At 35.2% G+C, this 24,761-nt stretch overlaps 4 protein-coding genes across 6 annotated transcripts; 2 read left to right on the forward strand and 2 right to left on the reverse strand.

Moving 5' to 3' along the window:
- The first annotated feature begins 1,974 nt into the window (after positions 1 to 1,974).
- On the forward strand, positions 1,975 to 6,660 carry LOC131945807 (merozoite surface protein 1-like). Its single transcript, XM_059306406.1, has 3 exons — positions 1,975 to 2,217; positions 5,742 to 5,927; positions 6,373 to 6,660. Exons 1-3 carry the CDS (start codon positions 1,975 to 1,977, stop codon positions 6,658 to 6,660), a joined length of 717 nt encoding a protein of 238 aa, XP_059162389.1.
- Positions 6,661 to 7,869: 1,209 nt separating this feature from the next.
- On the reverse strand, positions 7,870 to 14,258 carry LOC131945811 (uncharacterized). Of its 3 annotated transcripts, none has more exons than XM_059306412.1 (5): positions 14,189 to 14,258; positions 11,234 to 11,864; positions 10,554 to 10,654; positions 9,334 to 9,557; positions 7,870 to 8,182 (listed from the first exon to the last, which is right to left on the reverse strand). In XM_059306412.1, the coding sequence occupies exons 2-5, from the start codon at positions 11,392 to 11,394 to the stop codon at positions 8,018 to 8,020; spliced, it is 651 nt and encodes a 216-aa protein (XP_059162395.1). In that variant the 5' UTR covers positions 11,395 to 11,864; positions 14,189 to 14,258; the 3' UTR covers positions 7,870 to 8,017. The 3 variants fall into 3 exon arrangements, with proteins under 3 accessions (XP_059162395.1, XP_059162394.1, XP_059162393.1); XM_059306411.1 differs by having other exon boundaries at positions 11,234 to 12,841; XM_059306410.1 differs by lacking the exons at positions 7,870 to 8,182; positions 9,334 to 9,557; positions 10,554 to 10,654 and having other exon boundaries at positions 11,238 to 12,841.
- Positions 14,259 to 15,053: 795 nt separating this feature from the next.
- LOC131945809 (RING-box protein 2-like) lies at positions 15,054 to 17,788 on the forward strand. The gene is made up of 3 exons (XM_059306408.1): positions 15,054 to 15,239; positions 15,900 to 15,947; positions 17,322 to 17,788. Exons 1-3 carry the CDS (start codon positions 15,089 to 15,091, stop codon positions 17,438 to 17,440), a joined length of 318 nt encoding a protein of 105 aa, XP_059162391.1. The 5' UTR covers positions 15,054 to 15,088; the 3' UTR covers positions 17,441 to 17,788.
- Positions 17,789 to 18,686: 898 nt separating this feature from the next.
- Positions 18,687 to 24,379, reverse strand: LOC131945808 (pseudouridine-5'-phosphatase-like). The gene is made up of 5 exons (XM_059306407.1): positions 24,158 to 24,379; positions 23,422 to 23,547; positions 22,693 to 22,785; positions 21,356 to 21,588; positions 18,687 to 19,667 (listed from the first exon to the last, which is right to left on the reverse strand). Exons 1-5 carry the CDS (start codon positions 24,210 to 24,212, stop codon positions 19,482 to 19,484), a joined length of 693 nt encoding a protein of 230 aa, XP_059162390.1. The 5' UTR covers positions 24,213 to 24,379; the 3' UTR covers positions 18,687 to 19,481.
- Positions 24,380 to 24,761: the final 382 nt, after the last annotated feature.

The raw sequence follows: 24,761 nt of genomic DNA on the forward strand, positions 1-24,761 counted from the left end.
ATAGATACGTACACTTAGCGTTAGCTAGTTGCTATAGATACGTACACTTAGCGTTAGCTAGTTGCTATAGATACGTACACTTAGCGTTAGCTAGTTGCTATAGATACCGACACTTATCGTTAGCTAGTTGCTTTAGATACCGACACATAGCGTTAGCTTTTTGCTATGTATACGAACACTTAGCGTTAGCTAGTTGCTATAGATACCGACACTTAGCGTTAGCTAGTTGCTATAGATACCGACACATAGCGTTAGCTAGTTGCTATGTATACGAACACTTAGCATTAGCTAGTTGCTATAGATACGTACACTTAGCGTTAGCTAGTTGCTATAAGTATGGATGCTGTTTATGTTCTCTCCGATATGTCACCCAAAATAAAAAAATTAATCGAATTAAAAAGAAATAAATAGGTACATAAATAAGCATATCATGTAAAGTAGTGGATCAATTTTATTGTTATTTGCTAATAACCATTTTAATTAGCTGTTTTAGCTGAGTGTAATTATTATAAACTTTTATTTACTTTGATTTTTGTTTTCTTTATTGGTCAAAACGGTTGAACTAAATTTCACCTACTTCTACCGAACCGATTTTGTTCAAACTTTACACTTAGGTCAACACCCTGAATGACTATAAAAAAAACGTAGGTTGCTGTACGTTAAATCGAATACCCCAACTAAAATGTTATGAGCAATCACCGATTTTCTTTATAGTTATATAAATATGCGTACCTTATATAGTTAAAGAAAGCCATTTACTTTTCTTAATTTTTAGTATCTCATATATTCAAGTGCATTACTATAAACGCTATTATTACACTTTTTATTTTTACAAAACCGCATTCCTGCTGAATATATATTACGCGTTCTAGCTAACTCTAAAAAAACGTGATTTCTTTTCTTGCCCAAATTTCTTACAAAGAACGAGATAGAGAAAGAGAAAGTGAGACAGAGCGAAAGAGAAAACCATTTAGAAAACAAATACAGGAGAGATAGAAGAGGTAAGGACCGGAAGAGATAAACCCAAGACGGGGAAAAAAAAGATGAAAAGGGTTGAATTGGCCTGCATTATTGTCGGGGGCAGGGAAAGGGCCATCGATATTCGAACCTTGGGCCAGATCTGTGGCTAAGAACTCCCGTGTACCCGTAGGAAAAAAAAGTTGGCATGATTGGGTCGCTATGATGACGTAAAGACACACGTTTTAACAATTTTCGTCTTTATGCACTGGTAGGTATACAAAACTAATTAGAGAGATAATTATTATAAAGTTATTCCATTGTCAAAGTTGACAGATTATTTAATAAAATACGAATTGGATGTGATACTTTTCGTCTTAATTATTTGTGCATGAAAAAATGCCGTGTCAAATGCTATAAAGATTTCAAGATATGCAGTTATTTCTTAGTCTCCTAGTCTATTAGTTGCATTTCTTTTTTAGTTTAAAAAAATAACGTATTCCAGAAGTGGTACTTTCTCCACTCTGCTTTCGTTAACTTCTACACATAGACGGGAACAGAGTAGTGGAATGCTAGAGCATACGACTGGTAACCTGAAAGTCTCGAGTTCAAATTCGAGTTCAAGTACGTGGTATTGTGCATTATCCCTTCATGAACTCTACCTCTTCTGCCCAATAGATCACTGATCTAAGGAAGTTTCATTACACAAAGTATGTGAGTCTTTCTCTATGACCTGTTTGCAAGCACTGTTTAAATAGCCTGTAATTGTGTTTGACCTCGTCCTTTGTAAATTGTAGTATCAGACATGTCGGCTCTATAGGCAGATGAAATAGATCGAGTTCATAATGTATTCCTCTTAACGCGGGAAGCAGATGTATGTGGTCAGTAGTACGCAGCCGTCTGTACTGTCCTCAGCTGAGTAACCCAGGGACGGGCCGTGTAATCCAGGGACACCATCACGGGCAAGGTAACCCAGGGACTAGCCTCGGGCTGGGTAACTCAGGGACACCCCTAGGGATGGGTAACTCAGGGACTACGCACGGGCCGGGTAACCCAGAGACTACCCACGGGCCGGGTAACCCAGGGACTACCCATGGGCTGGGTAACTCAGGGACTACCTACGGGCTGGGTAACCCAGGGACTACCCACGGGCTGGGTAACTCAGGGACTACCCACGGGCTGGGTAACTCAGGGACTACCCACGGGCTGGGTAACTCAGGGACTACCCATGGGCTGGGTTACCCAGGGACTACCCAAGGGGTGGGTAATCCAGGGACTACCCACGGGCTAGGTAATCCAGGGACTACCCACGGGCTGGGTTACCCAGGGACTACCCACGGGCTAGATGGCGGGAATCGAACTCGTAAATTTAAGCGTTAATAGGTATAAAAGTGTACTTTAACACCCGAATGAATGCAAGAAAAAACAGCTTAGTTTATTTTTCCATTGTAAAAAATAACATGCATGCATGAGCATATTCAGTGAAAGAAAGTGTGTGTTAACCAGTTGGTCTCGAGTTCCATTCTCTTAGTAGGATATTTCATTAAGCTCAAACCTACTCAGAGTCGAAGAATATAATAAAGAATATCTAGCAAGAGAGTGAACAAATACTTCCTACGTGTGATGTATTTAAAAATCTACTTCATCTACCCATACTGACTGATTTGAAAAGGAACTTATAGGATATTTAAACGCATTAAGATACGTCTATTTGTATTTTATGTGAATTAAAAAATGAAAGTTTCTCCTACTCCTATCAGTAAAGTACTCTCTACCAAAACAATCCAATGTTATTGAACGTTAACTCTATTCAACACTTTAGCGAATACAAACAGGAAAAGTCATAAAATGTGAGGACAGTGCAATGTATCTGGTCCAACCAATCAAAAGTTTCAAACTTCCATCACACGTACACTTGAGACTAGTGGCCCAGTATAAGAAAATATGAGACGGCGGTTTGTGGGGATTCACTGTTTACTTTGCTAGAGGTTCGTTTTGGTAGCATTACTTTAGGAAGGTCGGTTTTTTTTTCTTCTTATGTAAAGTCTGTCTGGGGTGTTCTTAGAATTGATAGAAGTACTTTCAAATCTAAGGGAATAAGAACGATATGAACGTTAGCATTAGGCCAGGCCTTCCGTTAGCTGTACGTCGGTCTGTCCTTTAGTTTCCAAACAGACCTTAAGATGGTTGGTTCTTCTTACCTTCCATTGATCCTTTTCATCCATATATATGTATATATATATATATATATATATATATATATATATATATATATATATATATATATATATATATATATATTTATATATTTATATATTTATATATTTATGTATTCATATATATATATATATATATATATATATATATATATATATATATATATATATATATATATATATATATATATATGCTTGTGTATATATGTATATATATATATAGCCTATAGGTCTATTTGTGGAGGTGGATATATGTATATATATATATATACGTTTATATATATATATACATAAACATATATACACATATACATAAATATACATACAATTATATATATATATATATATATATATATATATATATATATATATATATATATATATATATATATATATATACGGCTTAAAGTATAGTAATCTGTTACAGTTTGATAGTGAGAGTGGCTCCCCCTGAAACCCCAAACTTGTTTGATTGCCCGTATCCCTGCTGCCAATCTCAGAGCACTTCCGCACAAAAGACACCCCCACTACTTATGGTGGGATACATATGTTTGCCAAACACTAGCAATCTGGACCGTACATCAACGGGCCCCATCGATCTGGTCAGGAAATCTTCAATATTGTGGAACAAAAACCGAAGCGTTTGTCTTTGTGTAAAAATAACACTATTGAATCTTATTGTTGTAACATACTTTGGTGGGATTGGTGTTTAATTTTTGCTTGAATTAATACCTAAGTGGCTTGATGTTAAGGCGGATTATCTGTAAATCTAGTTTTACATGGCATCAGATATATATATATATATATATATATATATATATATATATATATATATATATATATATATATATATATATATATATATATATATATATATATATATATATATATATATATATATATATATATATATATATATATATATATATATATTTATATATATACATATTTATATATATATATATTTATTTATATATTTATTAATAATATTAATAATATTAATATATGTATTAATATATATATATATATATATATATATATATATATATATATATATATATGTGTGTGTGTGTGTGTGTGTTACGGTCAAAGCCCGAAGTCGGCCAATGCGCGGATTGGCCGGCCAATCCGCGCATTGGCCAATATCGCCTCCCATAGGTCGGTCAAAGTCCGAAACTTTGCTTGATTTCGGCCTTTGGCCGGCCAATCCGCAGACTGGCCATAGTGGACCGGCCAAAGTCTGAAATAGCTCTTGATTTCGGCCTTTGGCCGGCCAGTCCGCGGACTGGCCATGATGAACCGGCCAAAGTATTAATTAGAAGATCACCTGGCTAAAGACGACCGAATTAGAAAATCATGAGCAGATTTTGGGTCAATGATTGTGAAGATGCGATGGTTCGTAGACCTTTCTTGGGATTAGACAATTTTGTCTGACAAGGCTTGCACAACCGAAGATACATAGTAATGATTTCTTTGGTGATATTTTTGTACTTTCTCTTGAGCTCTTTTTCCATCCTTGTGGATGCTATACAAACAAGAGCTAAACAATACGTTACTCACAGTGAAACCGCACCTAGAATAATGAAAACGCGATCACAACTTAGTCTAAATAGAACATTGGCCAGGACATCCCGGCCAATGCGCGCATTGGCCGGCCAATGTACGAAATACGATCTTAGTTCTAAGTTCTTCGGGCTTTGGCCAAGAGAGCCGGCCAATCCGCGCATTGGCCGGCCAATCCGGGGTTCGGCCGCACTTCGGGCTTTGACCGTAACATATATATATATATATATATATATATATATATATATATATATATATATATATATATATATATATATATATTTATTTATTTATTTATATATTTATTAATTTATATATATATATATATATATATATATATATATATATATATATATATATATATATATATATATATATATATATGCATATAAAGAGATAGAGAAAGACTGGGTATCTGACAAAATAAACATCCTAAAATATTTAAAAACATGAGATTAACCAAAATGATTAATTCAGTGTATACAGTCCATCACTCAATATAAGGTAAGTAACTTACGTATCTGAGTTTATTTTAGATATTCTAGACGACAAATGAGTTAAAAGGCTCTTTTATTCCTATTTTAGAATGTGACTGATTAGTTGAGTACTGTTTTTGTTATGGGTGGTGATTGGATTTAGAGAAATCGTGGAAGACGTGGTTTAGCTTATTGAAATTTAACATGAGATGAATGAGCTCAAGGAAATTATACATCAGGTGGATGAGCTCAAGGAAATTATACATCAGGTGGATGAGCTGAGCTCAAGGAAATTATACATGAGGTGGATGAGCTCAAGGAAATTATACATGAGGTGGATGAGCTTAATGAAATTATACATCAGGTGGATGAGCTCAAGGAAATTATACATCAGGTGGATGAGCTGAGCTCAAGGAAATTATACATCAGGTGGATGAGCTGAGCTCAAGGAAATAATACATGAGGTGGGTGAGCTCAAAGAAATTATACATCAGGTGGATGAACTGAGCTCAAGGAAATTATACATCAGGTGGATGAGCTTAAGGAAATTATACATGAGGTGGATGAGCTCAAAGGAAATTATACATCAGGTGGATTAGCTGAGCTCAAGGAAATTATACATCAGGTGGATGAGCTTAAGGAAATTATACATGAGGTGGATGAGCTTAAGGAAATTATACATGAGGTGGATGAGCTCAAGGAAATTATACATGAGGTTGGTGAGCTTAAGGAAATTATACATCAGGTGGATGAGCTCAATGAAATTATACATCAGGTGGATGAGCTGAGCTCAAGGAAATTATACATCAGGTGGATGAGCTCAAGGAAATTATACATGAGGTGGATGAGCTGAGCTCAAGGAAATTATACATCAGGTGGATGAGCTCAAGGAAATTATACATCAGGTGGATGAGCTCAAGGAAATTATACATCAGGTGGATGAGCTGAGCTCAAGGAAATTATACATGAGGTGGATGAGCTGAGCTCAAAGAAATTATACATCAGGTGGATGAGCTCAAGGAAATTATACATCAGGTGGATGAGCTCAAGGAAATTATACATCAGGTGGATGAGCTCAAGGAAATTATACATCAGGTGGATGAGCTGAAGGAAATTATACATCAGGTGGATGAGCTGAGCTCAAGGAAATTATACATCAGGTGGATGAGCTCAAGGAAATTATACATCAGGTGGATGAGGTTAAGGAAATTATACATCAGGTGGATGAGCTCAAGGAAATTATACATCAGTTGGATGAGCTCAAGGAAATTATACATCAGGTGGATGAGCTCAAGGAAATTATACATCAGGTGGATGAGCTCAAGGAAATTATACATCAGGTGGATGAGCTCAAGGAAATTATACATCAGGTGGATGAGCTGAGCTTAAGGAAATTATACATCAGGTGGATGAGCTCAAGGAAATTATACATCAGGTGGATGAGCTGAGCTCAAGGAAATTATACATCAGGTGGATGAGCTCAGGGAAATTATACATCAGGTGGATGAGACTGATATAATGTTGAATATGACTTGTAGTACAAAAGACTCGTTAATTACTATTTGGGATATGGGAGACAGGTGTGGGTATTATTTATAAGTCAAGCGTGGGTGATATTTTAAATTGTAAGTTATTGGTTTCGCTTTTATTCTGTTCGCTAGTGGTCCTTGTCTACTCTATCGGAATAATGGCAACACAATTGTTAGACCATTTTTAGCGCAATTTCCATTCTGGAGAATTGCGTTTATTAACCCGTCTTTTCTGGATGGATGAATGGATGGATGGATGGATGAATGTATGAATGTGTGTCCGCAGCTTTAAGTCGTATCTCCTCCTCAACGAAGCAATATCGAGGACTAGTTCCAAAGCAAATATGTTAAGCAAGTTACTAGGATGAACATAGGCCAAAAAAATTCCGGGTTTCTTTCATGGATTTCCCGGAAAAGCAAAAAACCTCGAAAAAATGCAGTTTTTGGCCCATATCTCGGCAACCAGACCACTTAGCGACTTGAAACATGTACCAATCGATTCCTACCATAATTTAGAACATTATTGCCGAAGAAAGTTTTCAAAAATATCCGTTCGTTCGGTCATAAATTTTTTTTTTAATTAATTAAAATTTGGACCGAATTAGTAGGCATTTTTTCCAACCACACCACATGCGTCATCACGTTCAATAGCTGCGCCATCACGTTCATTAGCTTGGCGCGCAATGGTTTTTAGTCATGTAACTCTATTGTAAATAAAACATGTATATTAACCAATGGTTTTACTAACCCTGCTCTTGATTTACGCTACGACAGAGCTATTTTTAGATAACATAAGGAAATTGCGCTAAAATTGTCACTAGACTTTTTAATTAACTTGTTTATTAGCTACACTAAGAAAATTAGAGGAGATTACCTTCAACTAAAGTTATGTATAGGTGTTGTATTAATAGAAGTATTTTTTTAGTACAAGCCTAATGATGAGAACAAAACTATCTTTTGATAAAGCAGAATATTTGCAACTGAAAAAAAGATGCATAGGTTCGTTTATGTTGTTAATGTTGTTTTAATGGAGATATTCCATACAACTTTATAGAAAAAACACTTGTTTGTAAACTCAAATTTCAAATATCTTCAACGATGAATTAAAAAAAACAACAGAAAAAGTGTATTGCTCTTCAACTTTATTTAAGTATTGAATTTGTTGTTTTGATTTGTTTGCAAATGTATGATGAAATTACCGACCAATCAGACTGAAGATAACATGGATGTTGAAACTATTTAACCAATCCAAGTACAGGTAAAACGGATATCTAAACTACTGCCCAATCAAATTGTTTGTTACACGGATACTTCTGTAAGGACTGATATCAGCAGGACCGTAGAAGACACCAAGAGGCTGGTTATTGTAGGGTTCCAGACCCCACCCCCGGGTCAGGTGGGGACGCAGGTAGGGCAGGCTGTAGCCTCGATCATAGTAATGCTGGGGATGGGAAATATTGTTAGAGAGCTTCAAAGAAATATACACAGTAATAAATAATGTTTAATGCTACAGATACTATAGACGGCGTGGTTGGGTTGTAGAGCTTACGATTGCTACCCCCGAAAGTATCGAGTTTGTATCCCAAGATCGAGGGCAGAGGCGTAGCGAGGGGGGGGACATATGTCCCCGGGCGCCGACCTTAGGGGGCGCCAAAATAAGTTGGAAAAATAAATTGAAAGCTTGAGGGGGGTGCACATCGAAATCTTGAAGGGGGGGGGGGTCAAATCGAAAGTTTGAGGGGTGGGGTGCAAATCGAAAGTTTGTCCCCGGGCGCCGGGAAGGGTCGCTACGCCTCTGATCGAGAATCGTCCCTATATCCTCCCAGCTCAGATGGGTACGAAAGACGTTAGGCTTCTGAGCATATGCTTACCCTGTACGCCGAGGTCAATGAAACAGATGCACTCTTCTCCATCTGAACCAATGTGTTTTTGGGCACGAACGAAAAAATATGATAGAGAGTTTCTTCCGGGGGGGGGGGGCGGACAACATTTTCCGGGGAAGCGGACACTGGTAAAAGTATATGTTTTCTATATAAATTCCATTTCGTTTGGGGGGCGGTAAACTTTTAGACTTTCTTCGGGGGGGGGGGGGGAGCCTGGAAGAAACTCTGATGATGATTGTTATAGGTCCTAGTTAATACTAAATGCACGCAGTAATATTAATGCTTACAATTGGTACAAACCAGAATAATATCTTCCAGTATTCTATTAATGTAAAAATACTCCAAAGAATGAATAAAATTAGCATCAGATATATCATAATAAATAACGTTTGATATTACATGTCCCAGTCAAATCGTAAATTACACTCGCGTAATGCTGGACATTTTAATACAGATAATTATCTAAGGCCTATTGCAAAAATGTAAACAACAAAAAAACAATTTTAAAAAAACCCACAGTAAAACACTAATTAGCATAAGATTGATTGTATGTAAATTTTAACATTATCCCACCCATTCGCCCAATAACTATTTAATTTATAGATAAATCCCTTATTCTTTAACATCTAGACGCCATCTTCTGCTATAGGCCTACTAATCACCGTGATGTTCTAAGGGAAGCTACTCCATTAATCAAGGAAAATCTCACCTTTCGCTGAGTTCCGTCCCCTGAAATTTCCTCCGGTAACTCAATGTTGAACCTCTCGGGGCATCTGTTGAGGAAACAGTTCCATTCAGCCCGGGCCTGTGTTGTTACGACGGGCGTCGTCTCAAACCGCCATCTTGCGTATTCCTTCGCGTTCAGTCGTGGCCTGGCTAAAAGATCGGGTTTTGGCTCTGCTGGAATTGGCATCGGCACCTCACGTAGTGAGACTGGAATCAACAGGAATTTGAAAAAAAAAAAATAGCGTAAATCGGATATACTCTAGTGGTAAAGCACAGTAAAGTAACAAGTCGGTTTGCGGAGGAGGGGAGGGGGCGGGGGGGATGTGCGTGGTTGTGTCAACGTCCACTGGAGTGACAGATAATCAAAAAGTAGCTCATTTGAATGAAAAAATATTTTCTTAGTTATTTCATTACTTATTTCTGTAATCTACTCCTTTGGAAACTGGGCGATACCATAGGCATAGGCATATCGTATAAGGGATGGTGATGACACCAAATTATTTACAGTTTTGTTACTGTAGGTATAAATATGATTGTTTGGTGGATGGAGTGACACACTGCGTTACCGTGGCACTCGACCTAGTGTCGCCATTGGTCCAGCATATAGTAAGCTTTAACAGAGGTGTATCTTTAGAGCCTGCAAGCATGTGTGATATAGACAGTGAGTACCAAATGTACTGGCTGGCTGGGTATTGATATGCTATGTGTGCGACCTTTCGTATACGATCCATCACTGCAATCTTATAGGACTGTGGTGCCTAATGGTAGAGTATATAACTACTAACCTGAAAGTCTCGAGTTCGAATTCCAAGATTCAAGTACGTGGAACGTAGTTCGAAGTTTTTTTATGACAGTATATTTTAAGAATCTGAAGTTTACATTTGGGATTGTACATTTATGTGACATTTTTCACCTCCTGTCACCGCACTTAGAAGAGAGTTCGCCCCACCTCCGAGGTTGTACCACACTGTTTGGAAACACTATCCTAAAAACTTGAACAATATAAGCCTAACTCTAACTGACGATAATTATTTTCAATTAGAAATGTGGGGTTTCATTACAAAAAAAATTCAGTTCGTTCATTGTTGTTGTCAAGACGTACCAATTTTATTATACGCAACCGATTGATTCTGTGGAAGTTTTAAAAAAAAGATAACGGTTACAGTTACATGCCTTGTTCATTATATAAAGAAAACAGCCAACCTGATATAGGCTTCTTCGACTCTTTCATCTCTGCCGCCATTTTCAGTGCTTCTAACTCAGCTCTATTGGGACCACCCTGTCGTTTTTTACACTCACACAGCCTGATAGGGAAAAAAGTTAAATTAACCCAGGGGTTCTCAAACTAAGAGATTGAGGATCACGGGTTGAAATATTATTGCCCGCAAAACTTTTATAAAGGTGGGCAGGTGATATTTAATGTATGCGACAAAATTACATAAATATTTTTGAAGGATGTGTTAACACAAATTGGATTCACATACAGCTATTTTGAAATTTTAGTGTTCTTACAATAAACACCTTTTTGGACATACTGATACTGTCTTTCGCCTAACTTGCTTGACTTCAAACTATCAAAGCACGACACTAGGGTAAACCTCTTTATTAGAACCATATGTGTGTGCTTCACATGTTATTTTATTTTTCATAGCTAGACCAAGACATAAGCTTCTTATATATCAATGTATTGCATTTTGTTTTCATGAAACTAGATGTCTAAAATAGTGATTTATGTTACAAAAGGATTATCTCCCATAACTAGCTAAGGCATACATAACAAGCTAAGGCATGTTTTCAAGCAAAGTCTAGAATCTGAAGTAGTTAAGGCGGAATTTATTTATTTTTAAATTTAAAAAATTTAAAAAATAAAAATAAAAACTTGCCTTCTTTTTCTGTCCGCGTCAACGCCTCTGAAAATGGGGGATGGTGGGATACAGACGGAGATCTGTGATTTCCTGAATGCTGGGTAGTGGTAGTTGTAGCTGGGGAATCTGAGGGCGTCGACCCTGTGGTATTGGTCCTGGATCACTCCGATGGTGGTCATGGTGGTGCCTTCTGCTTCCAAGTTCAGTGGTTAACCTTATTTTATGATGGTGGTGGTGGAGCCTTTTACTAGCAAGTTCAGTGGTTAAACTTGTTTTATGGTGGTGCTGCCTGAATCTAATAAGTTTGAATCTCGTCCTTCGGTATCACAATATCACTTTATTTAAGTTTATTCCCCTTGTTTCTTTTTATAGCCGCCGATGGTTTTTCTATAATTCAAAATTTCACGTTTTAGTTTGTTAAGATTTGGTAATTAATTTTTAAAATAATTGTTCAGTTTTCTGACACTTGATTTGAGATATTTTTCAAAATGTTAATTTATGATGATTTGTTTTTCAACTGACGAGTCCTGAATCCTCTAAAAATGTGACGTCAATCCTCATATGAAATGTTGTACCTCAACGAAGAAGATCTCTCCTTGATTATCCTAATGTAATTGCCATTTTGTTTTGTTGTTGTTGTTGTTGTTTTCTGGAAGACATAAAGAAGTGTATAAAAATGTTGCAACACATTCATGATCTAGATGAATATTCTATTTTTAAAAATGTTGTAATTGTAGTTCGTGTAAAGAATAGCAAAAAAAGTGTACGATACAAAGAAACGTTCGAATGTGCGCTGCGGTTTGCGATCTGTCCAGATGGTCAAGGTTTGAAACTAGCCAGGTGATGGAACAGATACAGTTCGCTGACCGGACCACGATATGGCTGGCTGATCATCAACTTCTCTTGTAGCCTCTGTTTGATGGCTGCCAAGTTGATCCGCCATTCCCCTTGTCCGCTGGACGTGCCCCCAGAAATGAGATTTGTCACGCATGCGCTGTAATCCGACGGCTTGACTAAGTGTTCTTTCTTCATGTAGTTGGGTTGGAAAGAAACTTTCTTGATGAAATGAACAAAACTAGATGTCAAGCAGCTAGTGGCGTTGGTAGGTTTGAGGTTCGGGCTATTGAGGATAGAATAGCAATCCAAAGTGCTAGGTCCTTTACGTGGTTCAATTATCCTCCTACGAAGTAAGTGCCTGGAAGGTTCTGGGTTCTGTACAGCTCTATGCCGTTTTGAAGTCCCCGTAGCGATTTTATCGTGAGCAGGACGAGCTGACAAGCGCCCAGTTTTCGGGGAATTCAAGCTTCTATTTTTATCCCGCACCATTTTCCGGCTGTGTAAGGTGGAGAAGGTTGAGATTGATCGGGAAAATCCATACTTTGAGTTAGAGAAGATGTGTGCTTGGAGACTGTTTGCATGCTCGTTGAGAATGATATCAAGCGGGTTGTTATTGATATTTGACTTGTTGGTTGATTTTACTGATGGTTTGATTTTTGTCGCGGTGTAACACAAAGAGGCTAAGTTGCGAAGAGGATGTGTCATGATTTTACAGAAAGAGCCAAACTTTACTGACAGTGGCACCATGTCTCGAAGGATAAGATGACCGAAACACGTCCCTTATACTGCCTGTTAGGAAGACATTCACGTACATATTTACTAGCAGAGATAAACTATTTGTGTCAACGTTTTTTACAATAAACTGTCGCTACTGTCCCGGCCATATAAACATATTCATAGCCTATGTTCCTCACGACAAAACTTCTACGTTATATTATATGTTTAAAAAAAAAAGCTATTGTTATATGTTGACCTTTAGTAAACACATCAGAACGACTAAATACTTCAAAATCTACACTAAACTCTATAATGTAAGTAAGTAAAGTTCCCTTTCAAACCTGACGGTCTACGGGGCAAGTGGTGTAGAGTTCGCTTGTTTCTGTTGAAGGGATAGTGTGGTCATCATTATGCCCAGCCGCCTTTACTTACCCTACGTGAGTTAGGTACCCATCAGAGTTGGGTGGACTCAGGAACGGTCTACTGACTTGAGCCCGGATTCAAACTCGAGACTTGCATTTTTTAAGTAAAGTGTTTTTATAAGAGTATTTCCCATAAAAATCTAGTCTGAATAACTCTTTGTATAGTTTTAGACATGTTCTTGTCCCAATACTAGCAGCTACAACCTGAGCTTCTTTCAACCCCCCCCCTCTCCCCACCCACACTTCCCAGCGAGCAGTGTTTCTTCCAGACTTTTTTCTCCGGGGGGGGGGGGGCACTTGAAATTTTCGGGGGGGGGGGGGGGGGCGGTAGACTTTCTTCGGGGAGGGGCGGACACTGTTAAAAGTATATATTTTCTTTATAAATTATATAAATTTGATTTCGTTCGGGGGGGGGGGGGGGGCGGTAAAAAAATTTCGGGGGGGGGGGGGGGCGAAGCCTGGAAGAAACTCTGCCAGCGGGCAAAAAAAATATTATCAAGTATATATCCATTAAATGAAAATTTCACCACCTTCCCCTCCCCAAAAAAATATTAAGTACTCCCGTCTTCCAGGAGAAAAATTTCTGAAAGAAACGATGGCTTCAACAGGAAAGGGGTTAGAGTTAGTGTTTGCATTTTACCTCGGTTTTAGGTCCAATGTTGCTAGCGTAGGGTAGACATAGATCTAGATTAAGTAACACTTTTGTAACAAAGTAGTCTGACTTCTATCTAGGTCTCTATATCTAGATCCCTATATCTAAATATCTACTTATTGTTATAGATCTAGATCTAGATCTAGTATAGAAGCCTACGTAGAATATCGTTATAAATTCTAACGGCTTTTTGTAAATATAGTGCTTTTAACACAAAGTCAATATTAGATCTATAATGCCTTGATATTTTACAAACGTTTATAGTAAATGCGTGTAATATCTTGTTAATTTTAACATCGATTTAAATTTTAAAAACACACAAAAAGCAACAGCACAGTAGCAAACCTGTCGGTAAATATTCCAGATGTAGACAATAACCTCGTAGTAAAACGTATCTGTAGCTGAATTTGCGCACCGATGTAAATGAGCAAACGACTGGTACCATACAGTGTGTTAGAAAAACGTCTTTGGTAAATCCCGAATCATTGACATTTTATATTAATGTATATTGTAGGCTTTATTTTGTTTGTTTTTTTATTTTATTTTACTATTCTAAAATTTAAAAAAAAAACTACTTTATTATGCCGTATGACATAAAATTGATTTTTCACCTGATGTAAGCTAAATATATACAGAATAGTCTACGTGTGTTTAAATGTCTTTTATCTTTTACTTCAACAGCCTGCAGACCTATAATAAACTACTTACGATCTTTAAACAAATAAAACATTAATGAATTATAAGCCATATATTATAGGTTAACTAAGTTAACTAAAACTTAGTAAAACTAAATTAATCATACATTATAAACCGCATTTTCCCTAAAAAAATAAGTACTTTATAATTTCTGCCAGACCGAAGTGATACGAAATAACATCTTTAATAAATTTATTTCTTAAAGTTTATTTTGCTTTGTGAAAGATTAACACATTACTCATGAAGGAACGATTTAAAAAATAAGTTATATTTAATACGCCTAATAAATGCCGCATTAAATAGAGATGAAATATTTGTTGATGTATTGTTTCAAAATTAAAATTATTAGTTTCTTCTTTACATAAAAATATAATTGAAAATTACAAAAATTATGCATATTAATTAATTATAATAAATTAAATGAATTAAATTGACTTACTTATTTTTTAATGGCATTTATTATCACAATTGGTCAGTTGTTTCATAGTTTGTCCTGGCAACCGGAAATCAAAACTAAATACTGAAACTCAGCTGTGATAGGAATTTATTATGTCAAAGAAAATGGAAACCGATCAGGGAGAGAAAGAGGGTGTTACTAAACCAGACAAAATGTTTACTTTAAAAAAATGGAACTTAGTTGCTATGTGGAGTTGGGATGTTGAATGTGATACGTGTGCTATATGTCGAGTCCAAGTGATGGGTAAGATTATAATAAGTTAATAAAATAAATTGTAATAAGTAGACTCAAGTAACTAAGTAACTGGTAGGTCAGAGTCAGAATTGTCAGAGTCGACTAAAAATTTAAAAAAAAAGTAAATATAGTTAAGGCTAGTCTAGTCTTGTTAGAGAAGTCCAATAGAAATACATACTAACATTAGGCCTACTTAAAGTTTGATTTGTGATTTTCATCATGTCATGCTATTTTCTGTTTTTCATTAGGACTAGGTCTATTGAAAATATTGTTTAGGTCTGACTAATAACCCCCTAATACTCAATTGGCAGAAATAGGCCTACTAAAATACTAAATAAATACTTAGTCAAGAAGAAAAAAAAAATTCTTCTTTGATGGCTTTGTTGTAACATCTAGGTCATTGGTATTGGTTTTATTTTTCTAGCATCTTTACCCAATAAAAAGAAATAATACAAACTTTGGGCAACACGTCTCGAGTTGACCCCTGGAATCTCTAGCAAAAAGAGACCCCCGCTGTACCTCATTAGGACAAAATTAATTTGATAATATCACCTATAGTCCTAGTCATGTGTTAAGATTTGTAAACTCATTAACTGTATCATAGTTTTTGTAGTATAATTTGTTGACATCAGGCTTTTATAATCCTTTTTTAATCCATTTTTCTTTCAGATGCGTGTTTAAGATGCCAATCAGAAAATAAACAGGATGATTGTGTTGGTGAGTTATTTAAATATATTTACCATAACATTCAGAAATGTACAAGAATAATTGATATGGGATCCTTATATTTTTTAACATAGAGGGGGCAAACTGGAGCTGATCATGTTAATCTTATAAATATATCCATTTAAAAATGAATGATACTATTTGTATCATTGTCCATCTATGTATTACTAACTTATTTAGTGCATTGTTGTGTTTTGAAGACCAGTAGTACGTTGGTGTATTTTGGAGTTCTGACCTGATGAACAGCAGGCACGATGATTCAGTGCCAATAGTGCCATTATTGTAAGGCAGGCTCAGATCCTGTCTGCTAAAACTACTCAGTTTTTTCTAGGATTATATTATGTAGTTGTGTCTACCTTTAGGGTTGAAATAACAGTGTAATAACACCCTATTTCACTATTGCTGTTATAAATATATAGGGTATTAGTACTATTAGTGATGTATCACATTGTTATACATGTTACTTAACCCAGGGTGGTATAACACATTTTCTTGTCTCTTATTTTTGGTGTGAAGTCTCTGCTATTAGAAACTTTAGATGAATAAGTTAAAACAAATATATTACACATTCTTCCTTTGAAGACAAAATAAAGCTTTCCTATTATTTTTTTATGAAAAAAAGCAAATTTTCTCTAAACTGTTACAATCACCATGATGAATAACAAACCACAATTGTTTACTTAAGAATTCAGTAATGTGTTACAGAGTGGGCTAATAAAAGTGGTGTGGGTAAAAAATTTTTTATCGTGTAATGTGTATTTGATTACTTTAAATTTTATTTGAATTCATTCTGTACACAAATTAAAGGAATTCAATAATCATTATTAAAATAGTCCAGGATATTACTTTATTCCTTTCAATCTATTCAATTATCTTGAACACAATGAAAATCTGGAAATCTTTTTCTTTGTTCTTGATTGTAATGTTGGTAAGGATTTCCTCCCAACTTCTTATGCGCCAAATAGGCAGTCTACTCCGATTTCAGCCTGCTTTTCTTTATGGATTTGCTTCCATAGTCTTTTCCACCCAAGAACAAACAAGGCAGCGGTTGTTTGATTTAGGAATGTTCTCTCCTATTGGGTTGCTGTCCCCAGCTATCTAGCCTTATCTGCCCATGGGTTCAAACCTAGGTCTTTTTGGTTTAGCAATACTTTACCGACCTGACCACGCACCCCCCTACCCTAAGATGTCTAATTATTTATTCTTTTTAAATTTATATGCTGTTCTATTTACCCAATTGATGACAATTTTGAAGGCAATTTATTTTATTTTGTACATTTAACTACACATCACTGATGAAATACTAACGTATGCTCATTTTTAAAAATTTTTTTTTTAATATAAATGTTTTTTTTCCCTCTGCAGTGGTGTGGGGCGAATGTAATCACTCATTTCACAACTGCTGTATGTCCTTGTGGGTAAAACAGAACAACCGATGCCCTTTATGCCAACAAGAATGGGTTGTGCAGAGGACGGGAAAGTGATCATGTTTTTTTTATCTGTACCTTATGAACTATGCCTTGATTTGACACCAACCCTTTGCTGTAAATAGTTGTTGATACAAGCTGATTACATGGTGTGAGTTAGTGGAGATATAGCAGTGGATTTCAAAATTTAGTACGAGGCACTACTTCTGTTTGACTGTAGTATTTTGATATGGCTCAGTTCATGCAACATTTACACACTTTTCATATAATTACATATAAGTTAAAAAAAAATTTATTTTGTTTGTTAACTTAATCTTTAAAGTTTTGTAAATTGTTAGATCTGACTGGTATACCAATAGTAGTTCTAAAGATATTTATTTTTTAAAAGACTTCTTAGATAGCCCAGTATAGAAAAAAAATCATTTTTATCAGACTGGTCTTCCATACTTTCTGAAGCTAATATCAGACCTTTTCTGTACCCACACTTAGACATTAAGAAATTGTAATTTTTTATATTTTCTGCTGTCAAGCTACTGTGCACTACTGATATTATGGCTCACTAGGCTGTCCTTACTAATATATTCAAGGACCCTAGACAATATAGGTCACATGATAATACTTTACCATCAAAGTTCTAAGTGCTATACACCAAAGTTATTGTTTAATAAAAAAAAACATCCATTACAGGATGCTGATGCTTTTGTAGTGGTGCTTTTATTTCATATTTTCTTTCAGCTAATAAGCTACTGTAAAATTATTTTTTATACTTAGCCAAGTAGCACGATAGTAGCTTTATTGTTTGCTATGGTGATTTATTTTATTCAAAGATACCTTTATTCAATTTGACACCATGATTAAGTACTGCGTACTATGCATTGTAATTTATTTTTCTGAGTTTTGGATGGTTGTAAAAATATTTCTTAATAGAATTCCTTTTTAAATCTTTGGTGCATATTCTTAAAGATAGTGTATGCTTCGCGGAATAAAAAAACCCATGGAAGACTGAAATGATGTGTTTGTTTCATTCGTTCTTTGTATATTGAGCTTGTTTCTTTCTGATCTGTTAGCAGCTATGTGCTCGGGTCTTATATGGAGACAAAATATTTTTGTCATTAAATGACATTTATAATACCTTTTTTGTCAATATGCTGTTGTGTTAAACTTAATTTTGCCAGCTGGGTGTCACAGTAATTGAATGGTTGTTTTGTAATTATACTTTGTAACAGTGCAATTTTTTTTTCCACTGTTTGATAGGTGATTGTGAAAGTTATAGAAGTTGAGAAAGTTTAACAATGCTTTTGAGTGAGTGCTATATGAAGTTTATTCACTTGTATTACTACCTTTCTGTATTTTAATGTGAAATGTTGATTAAAATTTGATTTTAAAAAATAAGGGAGTAGTAATTTATTATAAAATATCAAATCATTAAAGAGTTAAAAATAAAATCTAATGACAGAATTGTCTGAGTACTGTTGCATAAAAAAAAACACATTTTGTAACAAAATGGACAATAAAAGTTCTAACATTATAATTAATCTTTGACAATTACCCTAAGTGAACAAAGTATAATTGGATCATGATATTGGTAATGGTGTGCTTATGTTTATCTAAATATTCTGATTGCTAATATAATAAAATTTAAATAGACATAACCTTTTTAAAGGAACTTTGGAATTATAACATCAAATTGTGATCCACCAAATTACTGATTATGCAAACTAACAATAAATTAAAAACATCATTTATACCAAATAAGAAGTACCACACAATTTTAAATATGAATACATGTGTAAAACATGTTATAATTTGATAATCATAATATATATAAAACAACAGATACTTGAGGAGTTTTATCTCAGAATAGCGACGGATACATTTCTAATTTCTGTGCTCAAGCTACTGTAGAAGTTACATTAATTTATTACACTAATGTTGACATGATCTCTTACAAATGTAATGGTGTATAATTTTTTCTTTGATTCTGTTGTTTCCAAATGTAATCATAATTCATTCTAGTTCCACTATCCACAACTTTTTCACATCCTTAAATTCATTCACATTTCCTCAACTGTTTTCATACAGCCTGTTTCCTTAGTCATCAACTATTTTCATATGGAGGAAGGTGGTAGTCCTCTGGCTTGAACTGTTCTAATGAATCTAAAATGAGGTGAACACGACCTTGAAGTTGTGACCTGTCAGCCCTAGGGTCAGGGACCCAGACGACCTTCATACCTGCAGCAACAGCGGCCTCAGCACCATTAGGAGCATCTTCAAACACCAACACCTGGGGATCAGGTTGTCAATCAATAGAACTTAACATACAGAAGTTGCTCATGATCATTTGTCACAAGAATTATACAATAACTACTCAGGAGCAATAATAATGATTCACAGAAATAAATCCTAGAAATAAAAAAAAAAACGAATATCATTTAAAAATCTAATAAACTAGAAAACAAAGTAGAATATAGTTTAGCTAAATATCAGCTGCATTTTTCACTTTCTCGTAAATGTGGAAGTATTGTATTGTGCAGAAATGAGAGATTTAGACTTTAAAACTTCAAAATTTTTTACACCTCCCTCAGTTGGAAAAAATTAGTTTTGCGGTCTTGTCTGTATGTGTGTTGTCACTAAACATGGTAACAAGAGGTCTGTTTCAGTTTGGTGGAAAATATTTTGTATACAACAATATAGTATCCTATTCATTGGTTTATATCAACTTGTGAGCAATTTCCTAAAAATCAAAGGTGGCATTTATTCTAAAAAAATTTCTCTAAAATAATAATCATTAAAAAAGTTTAAAAAAACCCATGTTTTCTGATTGAACTAAAAAGTAGAAAATAAATACTATACATCACAATAATGCAAGCGATCACTCTACTATAAGCGATGAAAAATGTGGGGCGCCGAAGTAAAAGTTATATTACTATTGATTAGATAATACTATTGACTTTTATTAGGGAGCTTGTAGAGAGTCAACAGTATTAGAAACTGTAAGAAAATCACGGCGCCCCACGTTTTTCATCGCTTATAGTAGAGTGATCGCTTGCATTATTGTGATGTATAGTATTTATTTTCTACTTTTTAGTTCAATCAGAAAACATGGGTTTTTTAAAACTTTTTTAATGATTATTATTTTCTACTTTTTAGTCTTTGTCTGTTTGTTTGCATTGAAATCTTGCTATCGATTTTATCTTTTCACTTTTTTTGGGTAAACGAAGGCAACTCGTAAAAAGACAACTCGTAAAAAACGAGAGACCCTTTCTTCTTCGGTCTCAATCGCAAGTGAATGATTGTCAGAGGTTAGTTGATAGCGGTTAGGACGAGGGCTGGTTACTGACTAGAACACATAGATTTGAACCCGTGTCGAGTGGGATAGCAATCGTGTGCCCAACCACTCGACCATATCGTCTCCCCCAAACTGGCCACCAGTGGTAATAGTTACCTCCTGTAAGTTTAAAGTCGGTTCAAACTAAATTATCTGCCCCTAAGCCTGTCGCGACGTGGGATCGTTTCGCGTCACTGCGCGCGGCAAGAGAGAGGCGAGCTACGCGTCGCTGGTTTTTTTTATAATGGCTCGCAGAGGAGAATTATATATATAGATTATATAGCGGTCTAAAATGCTCAATAAAATGTTTCCATTGATCAATTTAGTAATAATAACAATTGAATATTCTATGGTCATCCAAAAGAAAGCTTCCCTGAAAATATCAGCGCGCTAGCTAACTGGGAAGTGCCAGAAATTTCGATCGCAAGATTTGATTGGAAAAACAAACAAACAAACAGAGAAAGCAAGTTAAAGAAAACGTGGGAAAAAATGAGAATTGTATAACTTTGGCTTAGCACAAATTGTAAGCAGTACGTTTAACCTTACATACTCCTCAGCTTATTTGTTTACAAAGGCCATACTCTGGGCTGGGTCTCTATTTTCATGTTTTCAATTATCTTAACCAACTTCTAAAGCACACAAACCTGATCTAGCTGAGGCTTCTCATCAAATCTGTCAGCACAAACCAGAAAACAATCTGGTGCAGGTTTGCCTCTCTTCACATCTGGGTCACTGCTGCTAAGAACACAATGGTGGAACAAATCAAACAGCTCCTTGTGACCTGCTACTCTCTGCGCAAAGCCCCAGCTGTCTGTCCCGGTGGCCACAGCTATTGGTATCTTGTGAGAGTGGAGATGGTGTATTAATTTCTTGGCACCTAGGCAGGGTGAAAAAAAATGAAAAGTTGAATGCTACTGGCTTACTATTGGTTTTCAGACCAATATAACAAGTTAAAGTTAAATTCACTTAAAACCTGCTGAAAAAAAATGTGTTAATTGAAAATTTAAAAAAAAACTATTTTATAGTCTGTGAATGACTTTAAATTTATTTTTTAGTGATTCTGATGTTGCACATCACTTTTCGATTCAACTATTTTCTTTAGGCAAAAAAAAAAATCATTGGTAGAAAATTATTTTAGTGATGTACTGGTACCCTTAGACTCACCTAATGCTGCTTGAATCAACTGGTACCATAATTCATGTACCCTACTGCTTGAATCAAATGATACCATAATTCATATATCCTACTGCTTGAATCAAATGGTACCATAATTCATATACCCTACTGCTTGAATCAAGTGGTACCATAATTCATATACCCTACTGCTTGAATCAACTGGTACCATAATTCATATACCCTACTGCTTGAATCAACTGGTACCATAATTCATATACCCTACTGCTGGACTTACATGGTACCATAATTCATATACCCTACTGCTTGAATCAACTGGTACCATAATTCATATACCCGACTGCTTCACTTACCTGGTACCATAATTCATATACCCTACTGCTTGAATCAACTGGTACCATAATTCATATACCCTACTGCTTGAATCAAATGGTACCATAATTTATATACCCTACTGCTTGAATCAAATGGTGCCATAATTCATATACCCTACTGCTTGAATCAACTGGTACCATAATTCATATACCCTACTGCTTGAATCAACTGGTACCATAATTCATATACCCTACTGCTTGAATCAAATGGTACTATAATTCATATACCCTACTGCTTGAATCAAATGGTACCATAATTCATATACCCTACTGCTTGAATCAAGTGGTACCATAATTCATATACCCTACTGCTTGAATCAACTGGTACCATAATTCATATACCCTACAGCTTGAATCAAATGGTACCATAATTCATATACCCTACTGCTTGAATCAAATGGTACCATAATTCATATACCCTACAGCTTGAATCAAATGGTACCATAATTCATATACCCTACTGTTGGACTTACCTGGCAGGACCTGGGCAGTAGGCAGTTTCTGGGCCAGTTTCTCTTTTAACTTGAGCAGATATTCATCAGCAGACAATGGTAGCTGTAATGTATCTAGAATGAAAAGCAAATATTTCTATCAGCAACAAAGCTATTATTAAGTAAAATTTTAAGCCAACACATTTCTAGGCCAAGGAAAACCTGGAGGAGGACTGTAGAAGATGAGGTAAAGGCTGAAGGGCTTATATGGGTGCAAATAAAGAGAGCTGCTAAAAAACCTTCTGATGTAGATGTGTGGTTGCAACCCTTTGCTCCTCAGTGGCCACAAAGGAATAAGTTAATGAGATTTATTTTTGAAATCTTGGTTGTTAGGAAGTTGGTTAAGGTAGTGGTAAAAAATGATAGAACCATTCCACTTTTAGGCATAAAGAAGTTCAGGGGTGGGGTTCACCTTATGAGCAAATAAGATTTTTTTAAAGTAAATGAACTGAGAAGAATATCAATGTTCTAATCCATTTAAGTTGCATAACATTTTTACACTCAAGGACCATATTATTAGTAGTATTAGTGAAGCACTAATTTGCTATTAACAGTAAAGTGGATTTATAATAAGATCAATGTTAACCATGATGTGATGTTGGATTTGATTAAAGGTAATTATTATTAACATGTGTATAGGCCTACACATCTAGATGAATGATAAACAACTAACCGATTCATATCAGATATATGAATTATAAAAAAACTTACCAATGCATAATTGTGCAGAGTCCCGTTCTTTCATTCCCATTTGCTTTGCTTTGAGGTCCCATGTAAATGTTTTGCCAAACTCACCACAGATTTCTTCTAGACATTCTGTGTAGACCCGTTCTGTGTCTGAAGTATTACAAATATTTAAGAAAAACAATGCTTGACACAAGGGGCAAATTTTGTTAAGTTAAGGTTAATCTGGATGTCAAGATTTAGAAAGAACCTAATCTGATTTTTTACAGATAGATTAAAATTTTAAAATAGGCCTAACTAAATAGTTACAATTTTACAATGACGAAGACCTTGGGTCGAAACGTCTAGTACTTGTAACTGTCTTTAACTTGTGAGGTAACTAATACTATCTGTTTTATTACCAATGAAACAAGGAAACATTTTTGTATTTTAAAAAACAAATCCTCCTCAAAATGTGAAATGATTATTAAAATTTAAGGAGTCACCTGTTTTTCACATTACAAGTCGCGGGCGATTTTACGTACCTAAAAATAAAATGTCCTAAAACGATAGATTACCGATGGATTTATTCTAGACTCTAGAATACTCTAGATATACTGATATAGACTAGATTTCTAGATCTAGATCTCTAGATCTAGTAGTCTAGAGTCCATATCGATATTTCAGTAACCGTGAACTACCGTAGGTAGCCGTAGTTCATACCGATCAAAGTTCAAGAAACCTTTTTCTTTTTTTTTTAAGTAGATCTACCAACCACACCTACCAAGAATTAAGCCATCTACGTCAAAGATTACGTGTGTGATATATGAATTTGACATCGTTCGATAATCAATAGAAGGCCTAGGATACAAGTATTATAAAGTAATCGTTATTTTGAAGTGAAATGTATTTTAAATTCTTTCCGCGTGTTACGGACACGAACGGTTGTTTACAGCGGCAACCCAATGCCCACAACAAATGCTGTAAACTAGGCCTACCCTACTTTCGTTTTCAATTCATTATTTTATCAGGGGAGATCTAAATGTTGAGAATAGACGTTTAGATCTATTTACAAAAAGTTAATTCCATTCTAAAATCTATAATTTATGTTACATATCATAACAAATATTGCAAAATAATAAATACTAACATTACTTAACATGCATAATTTCTTAAAATATGCGTATTCAAAATATCCATAGCTTTATACTAATGAAACATCCCTTTCTATTCTTATAATAGTCGAAAGCTAGTCAATATGTTTAAACTTTAAACGCTACGTAAAGAATGTCCTAACATTTCTTTTTTAAATTTCTTTGTTATGATTGAGCAAAGTGTTTATATTAAAATTTAAAATACACTTTTATTATAAGCCTATATATATAGGC

The sequence above is a fragment of the Physella acuta genome, unplaced genomic scaffold (assembly GCF_028476545.2).
Source record: "Physella acuta isolate Inbredline_101_S28 unplaced genomic scaffold, ASM2847654v3 ptg000534l, whole genome shotgun sequence".
NCBI lineage: Eukaryota > Metazoa > Mollusca > Gastropoda > Physidae > Physella > Physella acuta.

What these genes read in the sequence shown, in the direction of transcription:
- LOC131945807 (XM_059306406.1), top strand. Translation starts at nt 1,975, where the DNA reads ATGGGTAACTCAGGGACTACGCACGGGCCGGGTAACCCAGAGACTACC. An exon ending in ACCCAGGGACTACCCAAGGG is followed by an intron (nt 2,218 to 5,741) that starts GTGGGTAATCCA and finishes ATTATACATCAG; the next exon opens with GTGGATGAGCTTAAGGAAAT. An exon ending in TCAAGGAAATTATACATGAG is followed by an intron (nt 5,928 to 6,372) that starts GTTGGTGAGCTT and finishes ATTATACATCAG; the next exon opens with GTGGATGAGCTCAAGGAAAT.
- LOC131945808 (XM_059306407.1), bottom strand. Translation starts at nt 24,212, where the DNA reads ATGTCAAATTCATATATCACACACGTAATCTTTGACGTAGATGGCTTA. An exon ending in TACTGCCCAGGTCCTGCCAG is followed by an intron (nt 21,589 to 22,692) that starts GTAAGTCCAACA and finishes CACCCTGCCTAG; the next exon opens with GTGCCAAGAAATTAATACAC. An exon ending in AGAAGCCTCAGCTAGATCAG is followed by an intron (nt 19,668 to 21,355) that starts GTTTGTGTGCTT and finishes CCTGATCCCCAG; the next exon opens with GTGTTGGTGTTTGAAGATGC.
- LOC131945809 (XM_059306408.1), top strand. Translation starts at nt 15,089, where the DNA reads ATGTCAAAGAAAATGGAAACCGATCAGGGAGAGAAAGAGGGTGTTACT. An exon ending in ATGTCGAGTCCAAGTGATGG is followed by an intron (nt 15,240 to 15,899) that starts GTAAGATTATAA and finishes TTTTTCTTTCAG; the next exon opens with ATGCGTGTTTAAGATGCCAA. An exon ending in TAAACAGGATGATTGTGTTG is followed by an intron (nt 15,948 to 17,321) that starts GTGAGTTATTTA and finishes TTCCCTCTGCAG; the next exon opens with TGGTGTGGGGCGAATGTAAT.
- LOC131945811 (XM_059306410.1), bottom strand. Translation starts at nt 12,799, where the DNA reads ATGGTGCCACTGTCAGTAAAGTTTGGCTCTTTCTGTAAAATCATGACA.